The sequence below is a fragment of the Eptesicus fuscus genome, chromosome 11 (assembly GCF_027574615.1).
Source record: "Eptesicus fuscus isolate TK198812 chromosome 11, DD_ASM_mEF_20220401, whole genome shotgun sequence".
In the NCBI taxonomy this organism is placed as follows: domain Eukaryota; kingdom Metazoa; phylum Chordata; class Mammalia; order Chiroptera; family Vespertilionidae; genus Eptesicus; species Eptesicus fuscus.
Window position 1 is genome coordinate 79113084 of NC_072483.1, and position 27157 is coordinate 79140240.

Below are 27157 nucleotides of genomic sequence, written 5' to 3' on the forward strand. Positions count from 1 at the left end.
ATTGTTCTGTGCAGCAAGTTCATTCTGAAATCCAGGTGGACATTCAATGTAAAACTGTGACCTAAATCACATACTTTCGGACTATGTAGAAAATTATCTATTGAATTATGCTTCAATGGTATCCCCTCATGTTATATTGAAGAGCACTGTGAATTGCAAATGTGTTTATTGAAAGCCATTCAGTAATGTCAGACATTGTCTACAATGTCATGTATTTTATTTATAATGATCGTTGTCTTAGTTCTTAATACCAAAAAATGTCCATTTATCTCCTTAGAAAAGTAGGATATTTTTTAACATTATATTCACAGTAAATCTTGTATCTGATTGTGTTTTCTCCTCTACCTTCATTACTAGTTTGGTAATTTGAAGTCAAATCAATAATCTCTCATGGTCAATTATTCAGGATATTTCAAGATATAATTTTGTTTTGGCTTCAACTTGACTTTAGCCTCATTTTATCATTTGACTCCTTTCTTCCATTTCTTATACTATGTTTGTCTCTTAAATGTGCAGTTAAAAAGATGACAGGCAAATCATACTCTTCTACTTGTCCCTGAGCCTTTTAGCTATTGCTATGTGGAGGTAAAACAAACCCTTTCCTTAGAGTATCAGTTATGTTCATTATCAAATAATACAATGCAAGATGATTATGTAAGTAAAGTTAGAAAGTCAAAATGGAATTGACTCAGAACAAAAAAGCAATTTATATGCAGATACTTTTTAAAGGGTAGAGCACAGTAGCTTGAAGTTGTGGATTTATGAAGGAAGTACCGTTTGTTTCCATAGCAACAAATAGAAGCATGATTCATGGTATGCATTTGGGAGCACTTGATACATTTGTCTTGTCTTAACATCCCCAAGGTTATCCCCAATTCCAACTCCAGATATCTGGAGCTGAAGTCTTTTTTCTGGAGATGACTAACTCTTAAATGCATTCTTTCCAATTTCTTTTGAATAGTTTATTTTGGCTAAGGAAAAAAGAGTTTTAATGCTTTCAAAGTGTTCTTAGCACGTATTTCAAAGGATGTTAATACTTCATGAAGATAAATGATGTAGAGCACAATTGTTCTAATTATAACAAACATTTTCATTGTAGACAAAAGTACTGTTTAAATGTCATGCAAAATAGTCACATTTCAAGTGGGCTAATTACTAAAAATTAAAAAAAGAAGTGGTGAAGTCAACTATAATGTGATAGCAGTGGCAATTTGCACCATTTTGTAATAGATTTTAATGACAGATACTATTTTTCAAATGTTTCCACCATTTTGTAAGAATTTTTAAGTTACAGAGATATTGTACTATTTCCCAAGGGATTCTATAGAGCAGTTCTCTGAAACTATTTCTTCCAAATAAATATAGAGAAGACATTATGAGGACAGGTTGTGAAATGATCAGTGGGCTGACAGCCAAGTTCAACCACTTACTAGCTGTATAGCATTGGACAAGTTACCCTCTCTAAAAGGTCAGTTTTCTCATTAGAAGATTTAATGAGGTTATTAATACCTAACCATTAGCTTTGTTAATTAAATTGCATGGAAAATGTGTCTTAAGATTTTAGCATCTCCATGTCTCAATAAATGGTAGCCATTTTTGGTGTAATAGAAACGCATTTGTGAAAGTAATTTGAACCCAGGCTTTACTAGATAGTCTTGCAACACATAGATAGCAACACAACATATAAGTAGGTAATGACTGATTAGGACATTTTTATATATATATATATATTTTATTGATTTTTTACAGAGGGTAAGAGAGAGGGATAGAGAGTTAGAAACATCGATGAGAGAGAAACACCGATCAGCCGCCTCCCGCACACCCCCCACCGGGGATGTGCCCACAACCAAGGCACATGCCCTTGACCAGAATCGAACCCGGGACCCTCGAGTCCGCAGGCCGACGCTCTATCCACCGAGCCAAACCAGTTAGGACTGATTAGGACATTTTTATAGTCTTTACATACACTGTGATAACTATCAACCAGTACATGATGGGCCATCAGTCTAAAGAAACTGAAGCTCTGGCACAGAACATGCTGTTTACAGCCTGATTGGAAGGCAAATTCTTAACAAATTGAGCAGGATCCTAGGTTTTGATCGTTGACTTTCCAGTTAGATTTTAAGGGTTAAGTTTCTATAGCTATATATTTTCTAAACACCTGACTACAAGTTTTCTTAATTACTTCTTTCAAATTTATTTTTACACTAAACGTGAAAGAAGAGGGAAATATATTCTGAGAAAAACAATTTTGTTCCAATCCCATTTAATAACAAAGCAGTATGTACTCATTTCCTCCATGAATCGTTTTGACTCAAACAGCTCTTAGGACCCATTAACAGTCTGGATTTCCTGATCCTTAGGACAAATGCAATCTGATTTTAAAGCACATTTTGACAAATGTCAAGTATAAATACATAAGTTCTGCTCTACTTATGGGATTTTAGAAACATGATTAGAAAGAAAGAGAAACCAAAATAACCTACTAGTGGTCCGCCGAGCTGAAGAGGAGAAGGAACTGTTGAGAGAGAAGGAGTTCTCATCTCTGTCTCCCGACACAGCTCTCCGAGGAGGGAGGATGGAGGAGGGTCTTGGCAGAGAAGAGCGCTTTTCTGGGCTCTTGGTCACTCCATCCTGATGCTGGGGGAGGGGGAACAAAAGGACGTTGGGTTCTTGTGAACCTTGATTTTTAATTATACAAGGTGATTACATTGCTCTGGCTATTTTTCCACCTGTGCTGATAGATTAATTTCTTTAATACACACTACTGAATTTCACATGCTTATAAGCATTTCTACTTCAAAACTTAGAATTCATATTTGCCTAGAGGTTTTTTAAAAATGGATTACTTTGGATTTAGTGTTAATAATTGATTATGAAGTTCCAATCCTAAATGATAATATAGGCAAAATGAATTTACTCAAGTAATTTTAGCGAGTTAATAATTTTACTGAAAAATCTACATTAGCATGATAATTTATTAATCAGAAAGGAATGGCAGTAGGGCATTGCATGCATAATATTCCTAATAATGACCCTTGCATACATTGTGCACTTATGTCATAGGAACTGGAAGCACTTTATATCCACTTATGATTTAATTCTCAGCACAAAAATTATATGCATTTTATAGCCAAGGAGACAGGCTTAATCAGTTTATATAATTTTTTCAAGTTGGTAGGTAACAGAGGTTAGTATTAAATCCTGATGTGTCTGATATCAAATCCAAACTCTCTACTGTATTATCTATATATACAAATGCCTAAGCGACCATCCGATTGTTCGACCGGTAGCTATGATGCACACTGACCACCAGAGGGCAAATGCTCAACACATAGGCATGGAAACATGGAACAGACTGATGAATCTCAGAGGGAATATGGGAGAGGGGAAGGTGGGAAGAGATTAACCAAAGATCTTATATGCATACTAGAGGCCAGGTACATGGATTCGTGCACCAATGGGCTCCCTCCATCAGCCTGGCCTGCGGGGATTAGGCTGAAATCATGCACTGGGCCTCCAACATCCCCTGAGGGATCCCAGATTGCGAGAGAGTGCAGGGTACTATAATTTGGTATTATTAGATTATACAATATACTAGTATATATTAGATTTTATATATATAACATGCTACATAAATAAATAATAAGTTAATAATGGATGGTATACCTAGAAAAAGACATTTTCTAGTTTTTTAATGGTTAGACTATTCATAGCTACTCAAGCTTTTAATTTGTATTTTTTTTTTCATAAAGGTCTATTATTTATATGTCATCCCTGTCGGAATTTAAAGTGTTTGCTTTCATTCATTTATTGAATCCTGTCCTATAACCTTTTCCCAAATTATATTCCTTTCTGCGCCTTTGACTGACCTGCTGCCTTACCTTGTTCCCTGATTCTGAGTATGGCAAACGGTCTGTGGAGCCCGCTGAGGAGGGCTGTATTAAAAAACTGTCAGAAAATGTAGTCCTTTTAGTCGGACTAGGGCAGGCTGAGCTGCATCTTGGGGACTTTGTGTTACCCTGTAAGGCAGGAATCTTTGACAAGGTAGAATTCTAGCCATGAAAGAAAACAAACAAAAGCACAAAATAAACCAAACTATGAAATAAAAGGAAGATTTAAAAATGTATAAACTTATAAAAATTAAATGTAATGTTTAATAAGAACACATGATAAATGGTTACAAACGATGACAGAGATGTATATTTATATGAGAATGAGAGATTTTCATTGAACACCTCCTTTTAACTTAGGAATATTTATATATGAGAATACAGATTAAAATATTCATTATGCATTTACGTATAAAGTCTCTGATTAATCCATAGATCTTACGTGATACTCTCTTGGATGATACTATCTTGTGAGTTTGTTGGAAATGTTCCTTTGATAAACACAGCTCTTAAGATGTATATATAACTAATATCGTGGTCACATTTCAAGAACTTTAGAACAAGGTATAAGCCTGGCCGGTGTGCTCAGAGGTTGAGCATCGACCTATGAACCAGGAGTTCAAGGTTTGATTCCCGGTCAGGGCACATGCCCAGGTTGCGGACTCGATCCCCAGTGGGTTGTATGCAGGAGGTAGACAATCTATGATTCTCTCTCATCATTGAAGTTTCTATCTCTCTCCCTCTCCCTTCCTCTCTGAAATTAAAAAAAAAAGAAGAAGAACAAGGCATATTAGGCATATTTAAAATCTAATAATTAAAAATTTTTTAAGTTGAAAAAATATATATTTTAGATTATATACATTGATTTCATCAGAAAACTGCAGAGTTTATATATATAAGTTAATTTTATGAGTAAAATGCATAGTGGGGATTAAGTTATGCCATAAAATTCATAACATTTTCATTCATGGACCACAGTTTGTATGATGTGTTATAAATTCCAGAAATGAAAGTCAGCACTGAAGAGACTGCCCACAAAAATCCAAAGCTGAATTTGTAGGGGTTGATAACCCAGGGGGAGACTGTGGGCAAGTTTAAGTAAGTGGGTTGGATGCCAATGGTTTTGAGAGTAAGCTATGCTGGCACGCCCCATGTCTCTTGGGAAACTCTATTAAATATGCAGACAAGTATGACAAAGCCAAGGATATCTTATCTTCAAATCATTAATATGATTTAGTTGTTTAAAAATAGCACTTGAAACTGAGATTTTTTTTATCTTAAGTTTCTAGCTCCCGTAGCCACTTTACAGGCAGAACTTGTCACTGGTTGCACAATTCACTTCCTGTTTTACAGAGCCAGCACCTTGTCTGGGAAGTGTTAACTGGGTCAGCCGAAGTCATTTTTTAAAAATTTTTATTGATGCTACCCACAAAATAGTGAATTCCAAAAGTGTGAATATAGGAAAGAAAAATGAGTGACTGAATTGCCACAAATTATAAAAGAAAACTATTAATCTGATGCTAAAAACAAAACCAAAATAAAATGAACAAACAAAAAATCAAAATGAAATGAAGGTTTATAGGTCAGGTTCACAATAAAGGTCAATTGAAAAATCGGAGATAACTTCTGATGGGTGTACTGAATATCAGAGAAAAAGAAAAGTTTATCTTAGGGTTTTAAGGAACAGAAAAAAAAAATGAGGTTACAAGGGAAGGAAAAAGAGGGATGCTAAATGAAAAACAGCTGGAAAGAATGGTGGTCTAATTTTCCTCAGAGAAATGAGATGGGTATTTACAAGGGAAAAAAGTTCATTTTGTGTCAGAAGATGTATACGGTTTCTGTCTTAAGTGTAAGCATTGAATGCCAGTTCCTGTTGAATTAATCAAAGGCAAAGGCACTTTAAAAAAATTTCCTAAACTTTTTTCAAACAATGTACACTGAAACATTCTTTCCCTACTGGGAGAAAGCTCAAATTTACTTTCCATATCTGCTGCCAAAGATTTGCACCTTTCAAATAATACTAACAATAATAATAATAATAGCAACTATCACTGTTAAATGCTATGTTCTAGGCACTATTTTATAAAATTACTATACTTAATGTTTACAGTTAACCTATGAAATAGGAATTTTTACCCCTTCCATTATTTTTGGAAAATGAAGACACAGGAAGAAAAGATAATATCGTTAATATCGGACCTGGTCTGTTCTAGCCCAGCTCTTACACACCACAACTGACTAGTTGCTCATCAGAAACAGAAGGTGAAGACATACAAATCTTAAAATCAGTGTTTTCAAAATAAACACTAATATTTACCAAAGCAATAAATGGATTCTATTGCTTGCCATGTGTTCAAGACTATATCTGAAAACATCTATATAAAAATTAAATAAATATATATCTATTTATGTTTTTATCAACATAAAACTCCTTGTGTTCAGGATTATATGAAAGTCTGGCTGTTATTAAAAATGAATTCCTATTTTTCACAATAAATAAAAAGTGGAAGTCTAAAATCTTGTTTTTAAAAAGCTAAACAAAGAATTGTGATTCACATATCATACATGTTGGCTGAGAACACTGTGATATGTTACTAATTAACATCATTCAAATGATCTGTTGTAATTTTAGGATTTTATTAGTACTCTTTACGATTTTTCTTTCAATAAGAAAAGTCATGTTGACTTTGGTCTTTTGAAAGTTTTAAAAATATGGTTAATAATATAAAAATAAAGTTCACAAAATAAAAAACTAAAAAAGATTTTAAACATATAAAGAAGTTAAATATCATCAATACAAGCAAATTAGAACAGTAAGATATTTCATCTTCATAACTTGAGAAATATAGAAAAAGTATAGGGATAGCTAGTAACAATGGTGAATGTGGGTGCTTTTATATACAGCTGGACATAAAAGTCAGGAGAATCTTAATGGAGGACAATCTGACAACCTTGATCAAAAACTTTAAATATGGACCTTCTTCTTGAAACAATTATTTCACTACTGGAAATGCACAGGGATGCATTTATAGGATTTAGCAAAAAATGATTTCTGCATAATAATATTGCTAAAAATAACAAAAATAGTTTGAATAATAGGGAGTTAATTAAGTATATACTATGAATAAATAAAATGCAATGTGATATAGTCATTAAGATAATGTATAAGAATGTTCAGTGACATGGAATTCTGTTTACTGTTTAAACAATTGATACATTGTGCTTTTGTTATTAAACCTATAAATGTGTAGAAAAAAAAGATTTTACATCAAAATGGTAACTAGTTGTCTTTAGATAAGGGGATTATAATATTTTTACTAACTTTTGCTCATCTACATGCTTAATTTGCTCAGATTCCTTTTTAAAAAAATATATTTTATTGATTTTTTTACAGAGAGGAAGGGAGAGGGACAGAAAGTTAGAAACATTGATGAGAGAGAAACATCGATCAGCTGCCTCCTGCACACCCCCTACCGGGGATGTGCCCGCAACCAAGGTACATGCCCTTGACCAGAATCGAACCCGGGACCCTTCAGTTCGCAGGCCAACGCTCTATCCACTGAGCCAAACCAGTTTCGGCTCAGATTCCTTTTTGATAGACATAATAAATATGTATTATAAAATTTAATTTTGTGTTGACTATAATGGTTTATCTTGAATCTATGAAAACTAAATAATTGGGCTCCCCCCCTTTTTACCAGATCATTGTGCTGTTTTGTATGTTTTGTCTTCCTAATAAAGAGCAGCCCTCACCAACAAGTCATTCCAGAAGACATTAAGACATGCCCGAATGCCACCGAGAATCATTCTGCTTTACAATGACAGTTAAGAGTAAACAGCTAAAGTCTAACTTATATCTAAAGTTAGTAAAACATTGCCACTAATACCAAGAGGAGCTTCAAGTGAAGAACAGGGAAAAAGTTATTTTACTCACAGAGACTTTGTCCTTTGTCTGTTTAAATACACTGGGAACCTGATACGATTCACCACCTGCTGCTGTGGGAGAGAGAAGACACAGATAACCCCAAACTCAATGGCTAAACAACACACGCATGCTTTCTTCACTTTGAATATTTAGTTGTGTCAACAGCCTAATGCAAAGCAAAATTTTGCTTATTTTGAGACTCAAACTCAGTAACCTAAAGAAACCTGAATAAAGAAACAACACTCCACTATAGGGTGTGCTCATTAAGATAGCCCAGGGTTTACCAAAGCACAGGTTAAGCACACCAGATAATTTTCTATTGGTTACCAATGTACCTTTAAATTATTACTACATGAGGATAGATCCTTTAGAACGGGAGTTACAGAATAGCAATCTGAATGCTATAGAACTTAAGGAAAAGGGGACTGGCTGGTTCCTCCAGTTGGCATAATATAAAAGAGAGCTTATGAAGATTCCCAAACCCTCTTTTTGCAGCCATTGGCATACCTACAGGTATTTCTGCCTTTCATATTCCAAACGCTGATGGTCAGGCAAGCCCTTTTCCCTCTGCACCCTTTCATTTTACAATATGAATGACACACTTGTTCGATGTGAAACATATCACATGAGCAGAGAAGGGAAGAAAAAGTTTGTCGAAGAGAGAAAACATGAGAGAACTTTGACTTCGGTCATATAGAGAACATGCCCTACACATGAACTTACTGCATGAAATTATTACCACATCTGTTACTGTTGTTTCTCTTGCTACTCTTTTAATACTTCTGGTGTCAATTTGAAACTCCATTATCTCCAGCATATTTTCTGTCGATGACTTACCTGACTTGACTTTAAATATCTCTCATGACTGAAAACAATCCTTTGTGTTTTGGAAAACTACCTGCATTTAAAAGTTGTGCTTAAAATGGAAGATACAAGCTTGCGAATTTACTTCCTCCTTAATTTTCTTTCATAAAAGAGAAATCCTCAGTGGGGGGCGGGGGAATCCTTATCCTTATACTAGTAAGCATTTCGAATGAGTTTCAGAAAGTTCCTTATGCCATCTGCAGCTCTAACACAAAAATAATAACTGTCTACAATATGCTACGTGCTATTTAGGATTGGTTAGTAAGATTATTCACAGATTCTGGAACTGATTTTTTTTTTTTTGAGGAAGAAGCTGTGAAAATGATGTATCCTTACTAGTTCCATTTTTTTTTCTTCTCAAATGTCTGTGTCATAAGGTTTGCTACAAGCCAATGTCACCCTGTTTGGTATATGCTTTCTGCTTGAGTATAACCTTTGAATAGAGTAAGGAAGATCCTAATTAGTACACAGATCTTGAATAGAAATGACATGTAGGTACTTCACCACACCATTTGACATTTCCTCTGAAATTCCACAATCCTGATATATTCTTTCATCCTTTCAAGTAGAATATAGGATTTTATGCCCAAATCAAGAGTTTCTGCCTGCCCAAGTATCTGGCTAACTAGAAGGAAAATTGAATGTTTAATGAAAAAATGATCTAAGGTGTGGATATAAGATTTAGAGATGGCATGTCAATTCCTAACTATTAAGTAGAGTAACTCCTCATCCTGAATCTTTATTATCAGTGTTTGTACACAACTGTAAGTCTTCCACTTTCAAATACTACCTTTGAGACTAGTTCTTGAAGAAAAGCATATTAAGCGATTCCAACATGAAGGACACAAATACAAAATACTTGAGATATTAGCAGCTACCACAAAACCATCAATGATCTGGATTTTTTTTTTTTTACAAAGGTTAATGCTGCTCTTAACATTTAAAACCATCTGAATGTTTATAAAAAGGCACTTCTAATGTATAATGGAAAGCAAAATAGTCCTTCCTGATTTAGCAATCTGATATCTAATTTTGTAGACTGCAAGTATGCCACTTAACAAATGTTAAAATAAAATATGTTGTAAATTAAGATTTCATAGTATAATTATACATGTAAATAAATACTTAATACTACAATTTAGGAATGGCGTTTGCATTATAGATATTTGATGGCTTTTACATGATTTGTAACATGCTGTGCTCCTTCATTCCATCACTTTTTCAACAGTAAAAAAAAGAAAGTATATTTGAAGAAGAAAAAAATAAGAAGGCAGTAAAATAGAAATACACCTAAACTCTAAGAAATTCTGTGAGGAGAGAGAGTTTTATCTTTGATTACTGAACACTGAATAATATAGGACCCAACACATTTAAGAAAAGCCCAATGATGAAATATCAGCTGAGAGATACATCCCGTAGATTGAAAAACCTTTATAATTTTGTATCTGAGAAATAAAATTTGAGGAGATTATCAGATAATTTTGTTTTCTTTTCCCCCCTCTGTCATCCAAAGCAAAGTAACTGTGCAACCACTATTTTAACTCAGATGTGCTTTTCATTTTCAATCTCTAAATCACTATGCATTCTTGGTGGCTTTTAGTAAGTTCATCAACATCAGTAACAGATTTGGCAGTAACAATTTAGAAAATAGGACAAATACATATGGGTTTAAGCATGAGGGAGATAAATAAGCAAAATAATGAGAATGCATACCACGGTTATATTCATCGCCATCGTCTAACCAAACACACAGAATGAAAATACGAATCCCCAGAACGTGACACTAGAGCACAATGCCAAGATACAATCACTGTTAAGTCTGAGCATGACAAAGAAACAGATGGTCATGACCTCTTCTGCAGGGAGGGAAAAAAAAAAAGAATAATGATACAAGACACGTAATAGCTGAAATCGTTCATGACTACTGAGATACTTTTGGAAGAAAAATAAAATGAAGAAGCTGCTACGGTAATGAAATTTAAAAAACAAAAACAAAACAAAACATGTCTATGTTTGCCAGCCACATTGCAGAATTGAACAGTCACCTGTCGTTTTCCGCTTAACACAGGAGAGTTGAGTTGGTCTAGTATATTTGATAGCAGGTTTTAAAATGAATTTCCTGGAAGGAGAGTGGGCCTGAACTTCTGTTTTTTTAGCAAGTTCAGCCTTCTTATAAACTGCTATGAATAAGAAAACACAAAAAGCATACCATCAGGAGAAAATAAACACTTGGAACAAAACCGAACAAAATTTCATTAAATAGTTACCACTGTTAGAAGTTTCTTCTATAAAAAGAGTAATAACGAATTACTTCACAAACATTTTTAAAGAAGTGATTGTTAAATGAACCTTTTTTCCTTCTCACTTCATCTCTGGAGACTGTGCTAGGTTCCTTTTTAGCTATTTTTCTTTCAGGAGTGGAAATTCTGCCTCTCCCGGTTTTAAAAGGCTTTTCTTTTCTATGTTTCTCGAGAGATGGTCTCCGAGCTTCCTTTTCAGCTTTCTCCTCTTTAGGAATAGTTTCTAACTGTTCTGTCATGATGCTCCTATCATCATCTGCGAATCAAAGCAAATCATGACAACAAGAACAACAAGAAGAACATTAGTAACAAATGTACAGAATCCTTCATCCATTGAACAAAATGCAAAATAAAGAGACAAAGGGGCGTTTTTAAATGTTTAAAATGAAGGAAAAAAATCCATTAGGTTATGGGATTTTCTTTGGGAGCAGAAAATTAAAAAAAAAAAAAAAGCACACCTTGAGTGTCCACCCAGAGGCTGTCAGCATCCATGATGGAGTCATCAATGGTGGTCTCGTCTTTGTAATCATCATAGGTTTCTGTCTTGTACTCTGAGAGCCCAGCCACTTCTCTCTCAGGGGAAGCCGGAGCCTTGGGGGCGCCATCCTTGGGTTCTGCCTGGGCTTCCGCTGCCTCTTCTACTTCCAGCTCTTCCTCGGCATGAGGGGATGGCCTCCTCTCCACCTCTGGCTGCTCCAGGGCTGCAAAACGCACACTGTGGGAACCGGACTCCCCTTCATCAGTTGTGGTCTGCACTACAGTGATGAAGTCATCCTCAATGGTCACCACAGACTCGATCACTCCTTTGTGTTCGCCTGGGCAGGTCTCCACAATTTCCTCCCGGACACCCGCGACACCCAGGTCAGTAATCTGAAGGGTGTCTGAGCGAAAAAGCAGTTTATCATATTCTCCCCGCGCTTCGATCTCTTCTTCCTCCTTTTGAGCTTCTGCTGGTTCAGCCTCGACGGCTTCAAGCAACGGCTCTGTAACATCAGAGGGTGTGATGGAGATACCTGGGGTCTCTTTGCTTTCTTCTTTGGGTGGCTGAATAGATTCCAACTGGACATCCGCTCTCTCGTCCTGGGCTAACTCGGCCTCTGAAACAGCAGGTGCACAAGGAACTTCCACTGACAATTTGATGGCAATGTCGTCTTGAATTAGAGAAGATTCTGGGGAAGTTTCCTTCTTGCCCTCCTCAGGCTTCAAGGACTCCATGGTCAGGCTTTCATGCTCGCCACTGGACTCGTAGGACTCTTCTTTGTCCACAGCCTCCTGGTGTACCAAGTCAGGCTTGGCCACTTTCTCCTTGACTTCTGTCTCACTGACTTTGGTGCCTTCTCTCATGTGGCCTGACTCGACGCCCATAAACACATCTGCCTCCTGAGGTGTCCCAGATAAGAGAGTGAGGTCTTGTGTGGCCTCGAATTTAGGCTCTGTTGACTTTCCAGCATCTACATTCAGCCCTGAGGCCATCTGTCCAAACTCACTGATTTTAACATCTAAGTGACCCTGCTCAGCTTTCTTTGCGGCAAAATTCAGTTCTGATCCAGCTGTTTTGGATTGTTCTGCTTCAGCTACCTCTGGCACTGAGCCGAGACCTTTCTCTGCTTTCTCGGCCATGGCAGGTGATGCATCTTTTGACACTGTCAGTTCTTTGGCCAAAGCATGCTCGTAGGTTATTCCTAATCCAAATGTTTCAACTTTGTCACCAGCCTCTTCGGATTCCCGGGCATGTTCTTTTGAATCAGTATGTTCTTCACTCTTTTCTAGTACAGTGTCCAACTTATCATTTGCTTTCCTCTCCTGATCAAACTCCCTACTCAGTCCTGGTTGTGGAGATACTTCTTTCTCAGCACTGAACTCATCTCTGACTCTTCCAGCAGCTGCCAATTTTACTTCAACCAATGAAAGGTCTGTGGCCAAATCTCTTCGTACTTTATCATCAGTGCCTTCGTAAAAGGAACCACTGTCTCCTGATAAATTCTCACTGTCTTGAACAGGTGATGGGAGTGGGACCGTGTATTTATTGAACACACAGTAGCCCATGTCTTCGAGCTGGCTGTCCGTTTTAACAATGACGTGGTTTTCATCGGTGACAGGGGGCAAGCCAGTACGATTCTCCTCAATGACATTCCCTGATGGGACTGATTTCCTCCTGCCAACCTCAGTGTCTGCACTCACAGAAGCTAGTCTTGATCTTGTGCCTGCCAGATCTAGCATTTCAGGCAGGTCAGGGGCCATGACAGTACCGTTTTTGTAATAATCTTGGGCTAGGAATGGCGATTCACACGCTGTCTCGACTTGAGTATTTCCCTCTCTGGTAGCTTTTTCCCCCTGTATCTGTTCTTCTTCCTCTTTGCTTTCTATTGGGAAGCAAGGGGCCTTCTCCAGTGCTGGGGTAGTGGCTGGGAGGTAATCATCCCCTTCGTCCATACTTCCACTGGTGTTGGTTAGAATATCAGAAGCCAGAGGAGAAAGATCATGCCCCCGACTAAAGTTAAATCCAAGGGCTATGGAATCCAGGCAAGACATGGGCAAATTGATGGACATGCTTCTTTGTTCTATTGCAGACCTACCACCAAGTCCTAAACTCCTGCTTAGTGTCAAATCATCCTTATTCTTACTGTGGAGATCTCTTTTCTCCCCGTACACTTTTGGATCAATAGTGAACATTCTTTCTTGAGGAGAACTGGGCTCTTCAGGTAAATCAGGTGGATAACTCTTTGCAAGAGTGCTATACCCTGCTTCTTGTGCTGGAGCACCGGGCTGGGATTCTTTACCTGCCTGAAGTCCCTTGTCACCATGTTTATGCAGGGGAGATACAGTATCAAAAGGCTCTTGGGCACTTTCTCTTGTGTCACTCAGTTCATAGTAATCACTTCCTGGCTGGAAGCTTTTTGTCACTTCTTCTTTCAAGGCAGATGTTTCAAAGTACTTGGACATTCCTGACTTATCTTCATAAAATGGCATGTCAAGCTCAGCTAATGTTGCACCCCCAACTCCTTCAACTTTATTACCTTGGTCAGCAACCTTTTCTTCAAACAGATCCTCGATAGCATTCTTCTCACTTAGCACAGCTGGTTCTTTCTCCAGTGCTTTAGAGGTCATGGCTGAACTTGTAACTGCTTGCTCCAAACTCACAGGGAATGACTCCTGTTTTAATGTATTTGTGGTAGGCTGTTGGTCTTTCTGTTCTTCTTTTGAGAAAGTATGCTCTGTGGAGGGCTGAATTACACCTGTTTCTTTGTCTGTCGGTTTGGGGGGCTCGCTCTCTTTCAGCATGGTTTCTTTGTCAGGAATGGTTGTCTTTTCCTCAAGCTTTAGCTGAGATTCCTTTTCAGTCAGTGAAGATTCCTGACCACTAAGGGTGGACGTCTCTTTTTTCTGCACACTTTCTTGCTTTATTGCTCCTTTTTCTTCTTCCAAAACTTTCTCTGGGACACATTCTTCTACATCCAGAATGTGGGCATCTTTGGGTGAGGGAATTGCCTCTGAGGCTGGTACTTCTGCCATTTTGTAAGGTTTATCCTTATGGGGCTCTTCAACTTTAGAAGTGTCTTTGGCAGTTACTGGGCCACTGGTTTCTTCCAGATTTTTGTCATCTGACTGTAATAGGGCAGGGGGAAAAGGTGATGCTTCTTCAACTATTTCATTCTTCATAACATCTGAAGGGAGAGTGAAACTTCCACTGTGAAAAGGACTCGGCATGGGAGAATCAAATTGCTTCCCTTCCCATTTTGGGATATCTTCAAATACATCTGTTTTCCTCATGGGTGTTAGAGGGCCAGGAGATATCGGAGCAACTAAACCCCACTCATCCTTTTTTGTTTCCACTGGCATTTCGATGAACCAGTCCTTTTGTTCTTTTGGAACTGGGGTTTCTGGAGGAAGGTCAATACCAGGGACCACTAGGCTTGGTTCTGCCTTCTGTTTCGAGTCTTCCAGGCCGGCACCAAGAGTGTGCCCAAATAGAGTGAGAGGCACTCTTCCTTCTTCTGGGCGTTGTCTGTCCTTTTTATCTGGGGACATTTCAGTTGTCTCAGGCTGAGAAACTAAGGCAGCATGTTTAAGATCTTCACCAGGCTTACTTTGATTCTCCAACTCCTTTTCTTTCTTGTCTAATGGCTCAGGTAAAGAGGCAGTCAATTCCTGTTGATCACGGAACTCCATCTTCGAGGCTGTAAGTAAACCTGAAGCAATTGGGTTGATTTTTTTAAAAAAACAATAGGCAAGTGCTTTCAGGCAGTAAGCTTAAAATTATATTTTGAAATGACAAATGAGTGGCAGGGTAAAAAGAAAAACTATGGAACATGCACACATGCTACCCATTTAAAAATCAATATGAAAATGTCAGGATTGAGATATATTTGTAGTGTTGCTAAAATGAGCTCTCATTGTGAATGAATGCATACAGAAATTGTAAGAAAGTATATTTTGACTATCCTTTTGTCCTTTGTTTAGTCTCTTCTAAACAATATGTCATAAGTAGTGTAGAAGAAAAAATTACATTCCTTCTTCAGATAAAAATTGTGAATTAAATAATACTGATATGTAGCTAATATTAGGGTGCAAAACTCAATATGGAAAAGGACTAAATATGGAAAAGGACTGATTTCTACTGAACTTATTGTTTTCTCATTTAAAAGTAAATTGGTAGGCCATGGGCAGAGGTCAATTCATTTATAATAAAAGTTTATGATTTCAAATATCTTGATCAACAAATTTTGGGGGTATTAAACAATTACTGAAATAATTTTTAAAAATTCATTAAGATTAAATTTCAGGAATATTAATATTTGTTATTGACTTTATATGATATGATATAGCCTAAGAATTGACTAGTCAATGTCTATCATGGATTCAAAATTCTTAACAAATATTACTTAGTCTTTATGATAAATATAAGAAAATCTGAATTATAATGTTAGTACTGGAAAGTCATATGAGTAATAAAATTTTAAAGAGTATCAACTATATAATATCTTTCTTTCCTTGGTCACCACCTAATTCCTCATTCCCTGGAACACAATCAACTGGAAGCATCCACCAGTATTGCCTTTAAAGATGTTCCACAGGAATAAATGACTCTTTTTTTTAACTTGTTCACCAATCAAGAAGGCTTCAGAGTTTCACTTGTGTTTTAAGGTTAAAGGTATTTCACTGTGGCCAATAGGGCCAAATATATTTATCTGGAAAATATTTGGGGGGAAATAATAAAATCCAGTCATCTCTTGAAGAGCAAGTGTATGGATCATCATTACCTTATATACTTGTGTGTCTTGTTGTAATAGAAAAAAATAGTTTATGAACTTCTAATAAAGATCAGATGAATGAAAACTCAAGAGATATGGGGATGACCAAAGGGGTTGGCTGCCATGGAAAGGAAATGATATGAGAAGCATCAGCGGGAGCTTTTAAGAAAACCAAACCAGTCCTCATTGAAGCATAAAAAATAGAGCGTATTGCGGTTGCAAACAAAAATGATTCTATCACTTAAGCCTCTATGTGCGAAAATTCAACTCTGCGACTTGAAACAAAAGCATATGAATTGCTGTCCCAAAAATAAACAAATAAAAATACACATGTATTAGCAATGTGACTGGCAAACATTTGAGATGAGAGGGGGCGGAGGGACAAAAAGCTCACACAGCGTTATCAGCCTGGCTGCAAAGCGTATTGTATCATGGCAACGTAAAACCAGGAATCAGCTGCAGCGGCGGAAAACCAAGCTGCCACAGGGCACCTGCGCAAGCCACACCCTCCGCTCGGCAAGCCTGTCAGTGGTTTTGGGTTCATGAGAAGACTCAGAAATGGAATAGCACTGGGAAGGCATCAGGTTGGTCAGCTGCTGGAGAGATCATTTGCAACAAGACACATGCAAATCCTGAGAAAGACACACCTTCCCTGGCAGAGGAAGGGGTTTTTACTTCTGGAGACACCTCCGTGACCTCTTTTATACTTTTCTCCTGCGGGGCCCCTGCTGGGGCACTCTCTTCAGGAACTATATGGGTCTCCAGACTAGATGCCACTTGGCCCTCACTGAGGCCCTTGGGTTGGCCTGAGACCTGGGCAGCCCCACACTCTTTCCCAGGAAGAGTGTCAGGTTTCTCTTCCTCAGCCACTGGACCCTCTAGCGTTTCTTCTTCTTGGGGATGAAAAAGATGTTGACATCATGACCACAGAACAATGCACACAACAACAGAAATATTATTCAAGGCACACTGTCAGCTCAGGAGAATTTCTTTTACCATTTGGATGAGCAATTTAATATTCTAATGCAATGTAGACTAATTACTGCTTGGAAAACTTAGGTAGAATCTGCTAATAATGATGCCTTTTAAAGTCTCATTAAAAGGTTATCTTAAAATTTGAGAGCTGAAATGGTTTTATGGCTCTATTACCACTTAGTGGAAATGGCAGTGAGTTGCACACATGTGAGACGCTTGTTGGAAGGAAGAGATGGTGCTACCAGATAACAGATGGTTGTGAAAAGAAAGATGCATTGATGTACTGAAAAAAACAAAACACTTTACACTAGTTAGACATGTGCTGTTTTCTCCAATGCAAGAAGTCCCTACATATGAATTTCTGATTACTTTATTTAAAACATGCAAACTTTGCTAAAGGACTCTGGTAATAAAAAAAAGTCTTGGTCTCAAAATAAGACCCAATCAATTAACTTTACAGCTTTATCATGAAGTCCACCAAAACTATTTAAAATACAATTTATTTAATAGTATTTCAATGGTGAAAGACTGCCTAACTCAATTTATTTTACCTTCACTACCTTATATGATATTAGAGAATATAAAAACTTTAAAAGAGTAAGTAAAATATTTTGAAAAACAAGGCTCAGGGACAAGTTCAACCTATTAAGAAAAGTCTGCCTCTGGGACACAACTGTTTTCGTAATACTAAACCTGAAATGTTCATAATGTGGTTCATGCATAGTTCCCTTTGACACTGAATAGGAAAGAAAATGTACATGTTATCTATAAAGTCTTATTTCTGCAATTCACAACCACCAAGGAAATAATTGAGTGGCCAACCAAACTGCCAAAATATCCCCCCAAAAGGTGTGTATCACATGCAAAATGTTAATATTTAAAATATAAAAACAAACTTATGAAGGGCATGAGTTATTGTGCTTCAAATGACAGTAAAATAAATCTGATTTTACCACTTAAGAAATTAGAGGAAATATATATAAGCTGTTTTGTAGTTTGCTGATAAAAAATTCTTATAAAAATTCCTCTGAAATACATTGTTTAAATGGCCCTGTGAGAAAGACATAGATAGCTGAGTTTTCTTTTTGAGAAATATTAAAACCCATGGAGTTGGGGGGAGGAGAGAACTACTTCATCTATTCCTCACATTTAGCACGCAGACACTTTCATTTTCATAATTTAGCTATGGGAGTAACATTTAAAATTCAGACTCTAATTTACTAAGGCAGTTTTATAATGCCTTAAAATTAGAGATTCTAATTACAGCTAAAAGACTTTTAATATGGCTGCTAATGTCACCTTATCGAATAAAGCCTAATCAAGTTAATTTACATGTTTTCCAAATCCATGTAAGTTTTTAGCCTTTCATTTTATGATTTTGTATAAATCATGTTTGTTTTCCACTCCACATGTTCCTTATTCAAAAATCCACATATTTTTCTTAATTGTCTTAATTTACACTATTAGAAGAACTTAGTTTCACTTAGTAGAGGTTATAGTTCTCCATCAGAGTGTCTGAGTCATTGGTGCTTTCTGTTTTGGAAGAAGTTTATTATCAGGAACATAGTCAGTGAGCTTATCCCCACTGCCTTGGAACTATTTAACCACCCATTAACTATTGTCCCATCCTATATAATAAAAGGCTAATATGAAAATCAACTGAATGGCAGAACAACTGGCCACTATGACATGCACTGACCACCAGGGGGCAGATGCTCAACACAGAAGCTGCCTCCTGGTGGTCAGTGCACTCCCACAGGAGGAGTGCCGCTCGTCCAGAAGCCAGGATCATGGTTGGCAAGCACAGTGGGGAGTGGGCCTAAGCCATCAGTTGGACATTCCCTGAGGGCTCCTGGACTGCGAGAGGGCACAGGCTGGGCTGAGGGATGCCCCCCCCCCCAAGTGCACAAATTTTGTGCACCGGGCCTCTAGTATAATATAAACTCTTTACTTAAGCAAGGTATTTTTGCCTATTTGAAAATAATCTCTTCACCTAAACAAAAATTTTTTAGCTCTAATTACTTTTTCTTTACAAAACTACTTATTTAGAATGAGACACAATGCAGCCTACTGCTCATAGCATAGCCAATTATAAACCAGGGTGTCCCATCTTCATTAAGCTGGAATGACAAAGGCTGTGGATCTTTTCCTTCACTTTAGTTCTACTGGTGTGATCTACTGATGTGAGATTTAGTCACCTGGAAGAGCCTCTGTAGTTTCTGCAGTTAATTAAATGATGTGGAGAAATACATTTATTCTGTAACATTTATTCTGCCTTAAACAAAAACTATCATATTAACATGGCACTAAAAAAGATGGCTATTTATAACTGGTCTGTGTATCCAAGGAAGGAAAACTATATTCAGGGTCATCTTTTCGTTTAGATACGATAATATATTCTTCCCTGTTTGATTTATTTGCAAGGAGCAGAAGGGAGTCATATTTTAGTTAAACCTTTTTGGATTCCTCCCTTTCTGCCCCCCACTTTCTTGGCTTCCTTTTTAGAAGTAACAATACAGAAAAAGGAAATTCTCACATGCCTCAAGTAAGGTTTCTTTTATATAAATTATTGAAGCCTTTGGATGGATATAAGCTATATAGGGACTTCACTTTCATATGGAAAAAAAACATGCTCCTATCCCTCCCACCCCATATATAACGGCACACTTAACATAATGCATGTAGTCAAAGCCGTGGGCTGGGGAGGAGGAGCAAAAGGGGACCATGCTTGGTTCACCTTTCTCCTGGCCTAAGTGGGCCTCTGCACTCTGCGCTGGGCCACTGGGGAGCACACTAGAGGTAGTCCCCTGTGAGCTGAACACAGGATGCTCATAGCACTCCTCATCGGAATTGGAAGGGCCATCATCAGGCACAGACACCGAGATGGAGGGGACTAGGAGTCTACGCCTCTTCCCGCTGGTGGCAGGTTCGTGGCTGGGGAACCTGTGTAGAGGACCCACTTGATCCTCAGCCCCTTCATCTACAAACAGACACACAGGAAGAAACTGCAGGGAGAACTGGACAAGACAGACACAAGATCAGACAGACAAACAACACCTGCACAAGGACACAAAGGGCCACAGAAGCAGCACAGCGGAGAAGGATTAGCCAGACCAAGGTGATGGGATGGGAGACAGTGAATGTTTCATGCTTCTGGAGCTACTGAATTGAAACCATCCCGTAAATAATCTTGTAATTGATCTAATGAATCAAATGCACTGACACCCCTGCTGCATAATAGACCTTATCTCTACATTCCCCTCAAACAAGTCAGAATAACCATGGAAACATTGGCATAGAGACAAAGCACTGCAAAACAAATGCATCCTTTGGAAGATATTCTTTCAAGTAGGTTAATTTCTCTTGTTTATATCAATTTATTTATCAGAAAAAAAGAAGGTAGTTAAGATCTCTTTGATGATGGGGGCAAATAGTCCTGTTTGAAGCACAACCTTAATTATCTGGGATGCTCACATAGTTAGCATTTTGGTTACATTTAATTTTTAGTTACCGATTTTAACCAGAAAATAATGTTTAATTTCAATCTTTTTTTTAAAAATATATTTTATTGATTTTTTACCAAGAGGAAGGGAGAGGGATAGAGAGCTAGAAACATCGATGAGAGAGAAACATCGATTAGCTGCCTCCTGCACACCTCCCACCGGGTATGTGCCCGCAACCAAGGTACATGCCCTTGACCGGAATCGAACCCGGGACCCTTCAGTCCGCAGGCCCACGCTCCATCCACTGAGCCAAGCTTGTTAATAAAAATCTACAGTGCATTATTTTTCTTCCCTGCCTTGCTAAGAAAAATGCAGTCAGCAGGGCTCCCTCTTTGGGTGCTAAGTCCTAGAGGCATCCTTTTGAACATTTAATCTGCATGTCAGTGAAAGTTTAGGGTTTTAAGAAAGCCCCTAGTATTCTAAACTTGTTTTCATGCTTTATTTCTCCTCTGAAAGCTCAACAGAGATACAATTAGCTGAGACTTTCTACAGGGAGGACGTCAGATTCATCAAGACTTTATTCCATGCAGTTTCATTTGTACTACTGGCTCTTGGCTGTTTTCCTATTTCAACCTCCTCATTACATATTTCTCACTTAAATGCTAAAGGAATGGCTCTCATCTCTGTCCTTTCCTGTGTCTTGGCTTCTAAAGATGCATTATTTAACTATATTTCCTTAGATATACAGGGGTAGATTAGTCGTCTTCACATGTGGATTCATGTATATTTTAATGAGCTTCAAGGATGATGACAATGAACAATACTTGGCTTCGGATGTGTAGACACTGCATCTCAGACCTGTGTGTCAGATTACCAAATTTGCTAATCACTACTTATTGACTTATAGAGAGAATAATTTTACAAATTTCATAATTCTTAACAATAAGAACTGTATAGTTTCTATTCCTAAATTTAAGCATGCAGAATTAGAGCATTAATTTGAAAATGTACTGTATTTTTAAGGCAGTAACTTATTTTCAGGAACCAGGTGCTGGCATCTGGAAATAAGTCTGAAAGCATCAGGATACTAAAATAACGTTTCAGGGAGAGAATACTTCTAATCTTTTTGAACACATTATTTACTGACTGCCCTGTGGAAGTTGTTTCTGGATGGGTGTTCAGACCTTTCTCATCCATGATGCTTATTCTATCATGGGATAGCAGAAGCCTAAAATTACATCTGATATTCTTAGTTTAACTCGGCACAATTTCTCAGCCGAGCACATAATTGGCTCTAACTTGGTCTACAACACTGGATGAACCATGAGGCCTGGGCTTGTCATGTGTCCCACCCATTCACATTTCCTCCAGTGACTCTCCGAGGCTGTAAACTCCCCAGGTACCCTAGTTACCTCTAAAACTTCCAATATGTCCAACACATTGTAAGAACAACCAACAAATGAAAATGTCATATTCACCTCTCTGCTGTTCAACATTTATTTTCTGGGGAGTAGAGCAGACTGCAGTATAAAACTAAAGAATTTAAAGCTGAGTTCTGGTAGTAGAAGACACTACTCCTTGGATTGGGTTAAGCCTTTTGAAGATTTTGACCTCCTCTTTCTTGTTGCTGTTGCTCTCTTTGAAAGTGAACATGTGAAAACAGCCCAGTCTTACTTTAGATCTCTAACATTTCAGAGAAACAATATTTTCTTTCTGAAAACTTTGACTCTAGTCAGAGAACAACAAAAGCAGCAACAACTGTAAGGGCTGCCGTGGAAAAGTAGCTTCACTGTCGTGTTAGTCTGGACCCGAGCCAGGCAACTTCATAAAGAATGTCTGGCCACGTCCAGTCCTCTCCTGGTACTATGAGCTGTCTGTACTCCAAGTTTCTGTTTAGGACCCATGAGCCTGATGTCCATCTACTTTACAAGTCCCAGAGGTGTGTCAGGGATGTGATGCTTAGAGGACCATGACCAGCAAACAGTGCACGTGGTTCCCATGATAGTGATAGAAGACAATAGATCCTCATTTGCTATGGAATTGTGTGTGGCAGGTGCTCTTGGTTCATACCTAATGGAGGTGGGATACATAATAATTATAAATAAAAAATTATTTATTTGAGAGTAATTTGGAAAAAAAGGGGAAATTAGTCCAATAGTTTATAACAAATAATTTTTAAAAAGATCAAGTTGTTTTCGTAGTCCCACACTAAGAACCTAGATGAGAAACAGTTTTAGGGATGCAATGGAGCTGTGGCTGCAGGGAATGAGATTTGGATTTGAATTCTGGATAAGCCATCCACTGGCCTTGACATCCCGAGCAAGAAGTGCGAGTGAATACTATCTCTTCCTGCAGGTTGCTAGGAGGAGTAAATGAGAGGATATCTGAGAAAGTGCCAAGCACAATGCTGGATTCCATACATGTTAGCATCTATCAGTGCACTCAGGCAGATGGTCATGGACCTCTGCTGGTTACTTTCATCTGACATCAAAGGTAGACTTGAGAGATTTATGAAAGAGTAAACTCACTTCATAACAGTTAATTTTGCTGTTTAAGGTCAGAACTGAATGCCTTCTTTTATTATAAGGATACATGCTTTTGGGGACACTTCCCTTGCCACAAAAGATTGCATTTCATTTTAATACTGTGATATTTGAAAGAACAGGGTAGCCTTATGAACCTTGTAGTGTTACATGGCTCTTATTCAGAATGCTAAACTTCTATTGGTTTCAGTGGAGGAATCCATTTTTCTTAATTTGCTTTCATATAATCTATTTTTTAAGGAAAGCATTTGAAAATTTATATTGGGTTAAATAAGGTTTGCCATGTTAAACCCAAACTTAGTATGTCACCTCCCTTGGGAATAAATGAGTAGTCACTTTTTTATAAGAGACTGAGTCTCACGGGGTCTCTGTGACTCAGTAGTTCTAGTCTGTTTTGGCATCACATTTTCTGCCCCACAGCCAATGGCTGCAGGTGGCTGGCCCCAAGTGCACTGTTCTCTGTCACTTCTAAGCCCTTCCCATTTGGTAAGCTTTTGACTGAGGACTCCTCCATTTGCCAACTGGGTTTGCTGCCCCAGAATGATATGGAGGGAAATTTTTCAGATTAGCAATTATAATATTGCCACATCATTGACATAGGAAAAAACACCCTAGACTTCTGGAGCAAACCGAAGAGGTCAAAAAGATTCCTGGTTCTGTTTTCTGATGATTCCATTATTCTTGCATGGGCTTCCAAATCCCAAGTAACAACCATTATGGTTAGGCCAAATTTGAAAACATCCTACCTAGTTTAGTATTCATTTTACTATACATGCGTTTACTTTCTAAGTGTGGCTGTTGTTTAATTTTTTTCATCAAAATCCCTTTAAATGTTTCCCAGAATAAGCACATATTCTGAAAATTTTTAATTATTAATATTACATTGATTATAATAAATAAATATTCATAAATGACAGTAACGAACATATTGTTATTTTTAGTGGAAGCTTTTATGGTCCCGCTTTGGTAAAGAACAGCATTTAAAATTTTTGATAATTAATAAAAAGCATATTTTCCAAAATTATTGAACTCAATTTAATCCAGTTCTTGCATTTGAAAACGGGATTGAGCTGTGGCAGTCACTGTGCCCTTAGATTACAGTTGTTTTGAGGGTGCATCAAAAAGGATAAAAAGAACTCTAGAAAAAACCTCACTTGTTCCATTTCCACTGGACTTGCTATGAGCAATACATTAACTGAATTTTGGCTGGGTCTTTACAAAACCAATTGGTTTGACAAATTGAAGAGTTGAATCCAATCTTGTGGCTTGTCACTAATTTATTTTCTGATAAAAAAAACTTTAAAAAGTTTTTAGACATACTTTAAGAGTGGTTAAAAAGAAAAGAGAGGCCCTAACCGGTTTGGCTCAGTGGATAGAGCATCGGCCTGCAGACTCAAGGGTCCCAGGTTCGATTCCAGTCAAGGGCATGTACCTTGGTTGTGGGCACATCTCTGGTGGGGGTGTGCAGGAGGCAGCTGATTGATGTTTCTCTCTCATCGATGTTTCTAGCTCTCTCTCCCTCTCCCTTCCTCTCAGTAAAAAATCAATAGAATATGTGTGTGTTTTTTAAAAAGATAGGGGATGGTTTAATTGTCCAGACCATGTATCTTTCACATATTTAAAGTAAGAATACTACTTGGTCTTTTAAATTAATTAGGTAAAACTTGTAAAATGCATACTTTAAAAATATAACTCAAAAATGGTTATCCTCTTAAAAGCAAATCATTAGTACTTCGTATAGCTCAATATTTTTTTTAAATTTTAATAAGAATATAAGTTTGAAAATGTTCAGAATAAAATATCTTTGAATTGCTTTCAATAGAAAGTGTTAAGTTGACATTTTCTTAGACTATATTGAAACAGCCTGGGGAAAGTACTGAAATATAAGGGAGGGTTATACTCTGGATAGTGACACCTAAGTTACTTAAATGTAAATGCGATTCTACATTTTATTTATGTTTTCATTATATTCATTATAAACCCTTCCCCCCGAAAGGCAGACTGGATAAATCCCAAGATGGATGGCGACTCTAGGGCCCTTTCTGCTCCAACCCCCATATAAGAGTAAGAAGAGTAATTATGTGACCTCCAGCAGACTTGGAGTCATAGCCCTCTCTGGGTTAAGAGGATTCTCTGACACCTGAAAGGCTGTGAGTAGGGGGCTCAGAAACATTTTCAGTTACCTGAGTGAAGTACTATCATCACTGTATTCACAGTGAAATCCAGGCCCCTCAACCCAGTTGGCTGTTGCTTACCCTCAAATTCTTCACTACTCTACCTGCTTTTCACTCTCCATGAGCCATGAAACTCCTTCAGTTCCTAGAACACGTCATGCTCTTGCCCACCTAAATGCCCTTGCGTATCCTGGTCTCTCTGCTCAAAATGCCCCTTCCCTCCACCTTTGCTTGACCAATACTTATTCAAGCTTCTAGGCTCCGCTTCTTAACTGTCCCTTACCATACAATAAAATGAGATTCCTCTTATTCCAATGTAAAAGTCCCTGTTCTTTTCCTTCCTAGTACTAATCCAATTCAAAATTATGTATAAGCTTATTTATTGGATTTCTGTTCTTGCCACCAGACAGTGTGCTCCTTACAAATGGGGATCCTATCTGTTCTGTTCACTAATGTACACCCAGAATTTGAAGAGAACTGCATACATTGTAGGGTCTCCATAAATATCTGCTGAATGAATGGATGAACATAAGGCAAAAAGAATCATTCAAATCTATGAATTAAAAGATCAAATCACATTTTCAGAGAATTAACTAATCATGAGTGGCTTTTATGAAACTAATTATATGTAGTACTGATCATAATCTCCAATTTTCTTATACTTATTAAAATAATTTAGTTTGTTTAACAATATTTCAGGCAGTAAGTTTGAAAAAAGTCTTCAGTTTAAGAAACAAAAAAGTTTTGGTCTATAAATCTGTGACAAAAGTAAATTATATTTATTAATCACTTATAGTTCAGTAATTTAGGAAAATCTGAGGAAATCAAAGAATATTTTAAATGAATCTAATTACAAATTATAAAAAGACAATGAGTCCTTTGTGATGTTTCTATTTCTAACATAATAAAATGATCTCTAAGAGGGACAACAAAAGGAAAAATAAATGAAGAAATAAATGAGTAAAATGCATTAGTATTAAATTTCTGATTTTAGTATATGAAAACTAAATTATATGAAAATAACAATTGAGCTGTAGCTTTCCCCCATAACTCAAACAATACACTGATCTAAGACCCAGTAATAGTTTGCTTTTAAATGATGCCATTCATCTCAGATTCTGAATGAATATTCTTCAAAGACATCCCTCTGTTTTTATCAATGAGAATTCAAAAGCTGACATGGCTTTTCACGTTGAATAAATTGCATAAATAGATTCATGGACAATAACAGGTCTCAGCAGGAAAGAAGCCATGATCTCAGCTTCCAGTTCATTGCTCTCTGCATCAGATTCACTCATTAACTGCTTTATTTATTCATTAACATTTACTGAGAGTTTGCAACAACCCAGGTCCTGGGGAAGACCTTGGCAATACAATGTTCAGCAAAACAGGTAATTCCTGACAACACTTCCATATGGAGGTGCTGAGTTCATCAATATATATTTTATTGTTTAGTCACTTGTAAGATAAAATTGTACCATTATTGTCAAAACATTCTATATTAAGGGAACTGGTTCTCTGTAGTTATTCTAGCAACTTCAGCACAAAGTTATCTTTTCCTTCATCAAGCATATTTTTCCCTTTTTGTTTACCATATTCCTCTACTTCTGATTTTATGTAGATAAATTATTATACATTTGTTTATTAAAGTCTTTGTTTCTTCTTGACTATTTGAATCTGACAGCTCTCAACTGGGTCACAGACTAGCTTATACTAAAGTCCAGTAGTTATGGATTGATGGATTGATGTTTATTTACCCTTTACCAGAAGATAAACCTGAAACAGTCC

General features: G+C 37.3%; 1 protein-coding gene across 30 annotated transcripts in view; it reads right to left on the reverse strand.

The window, feature by feature from the left end:
* MAP2 (microtubule associated protein 2) overlaps positions 1-27157 on the reverse strand; it is a 55204-nt gene that overhangs the window by 12569 nt on the left and 15478 nt on the right. For 3 of the 30 annotated variants that reach the window (XM_054723009.1, XM_008145216.3, XM_028151120.2), the window contains exons 4-8: positions 11441-15172; positions 11032-11238; positions 10728-10862; positions 7828-7889; positions 2487-2634 (exon numbers count right to left, since the gene is read on the reverse strand). In XM_054723009.1, the coding sequence (XP_054578984.1) occupies positions 2487-2634; positions 7828-7889; positions 10728-10862; positions 11032-11238; positions 11441-15172 (4284 nt within the window). Of the gene's footprint in view, positions 1-2486; positions 2635-3884; positions 4056-7827; positions 7890-10727; positions 10863-11031; positions 11239-11440; positions 15173-16881; positions 17128-27157 lie in introns of all 30 variants that reach the window. The other 27 variants (XM_054723024.1, XM_008145220.3, XM_008145219.3 and 24 more) reach the window with 20 other exon arrangements.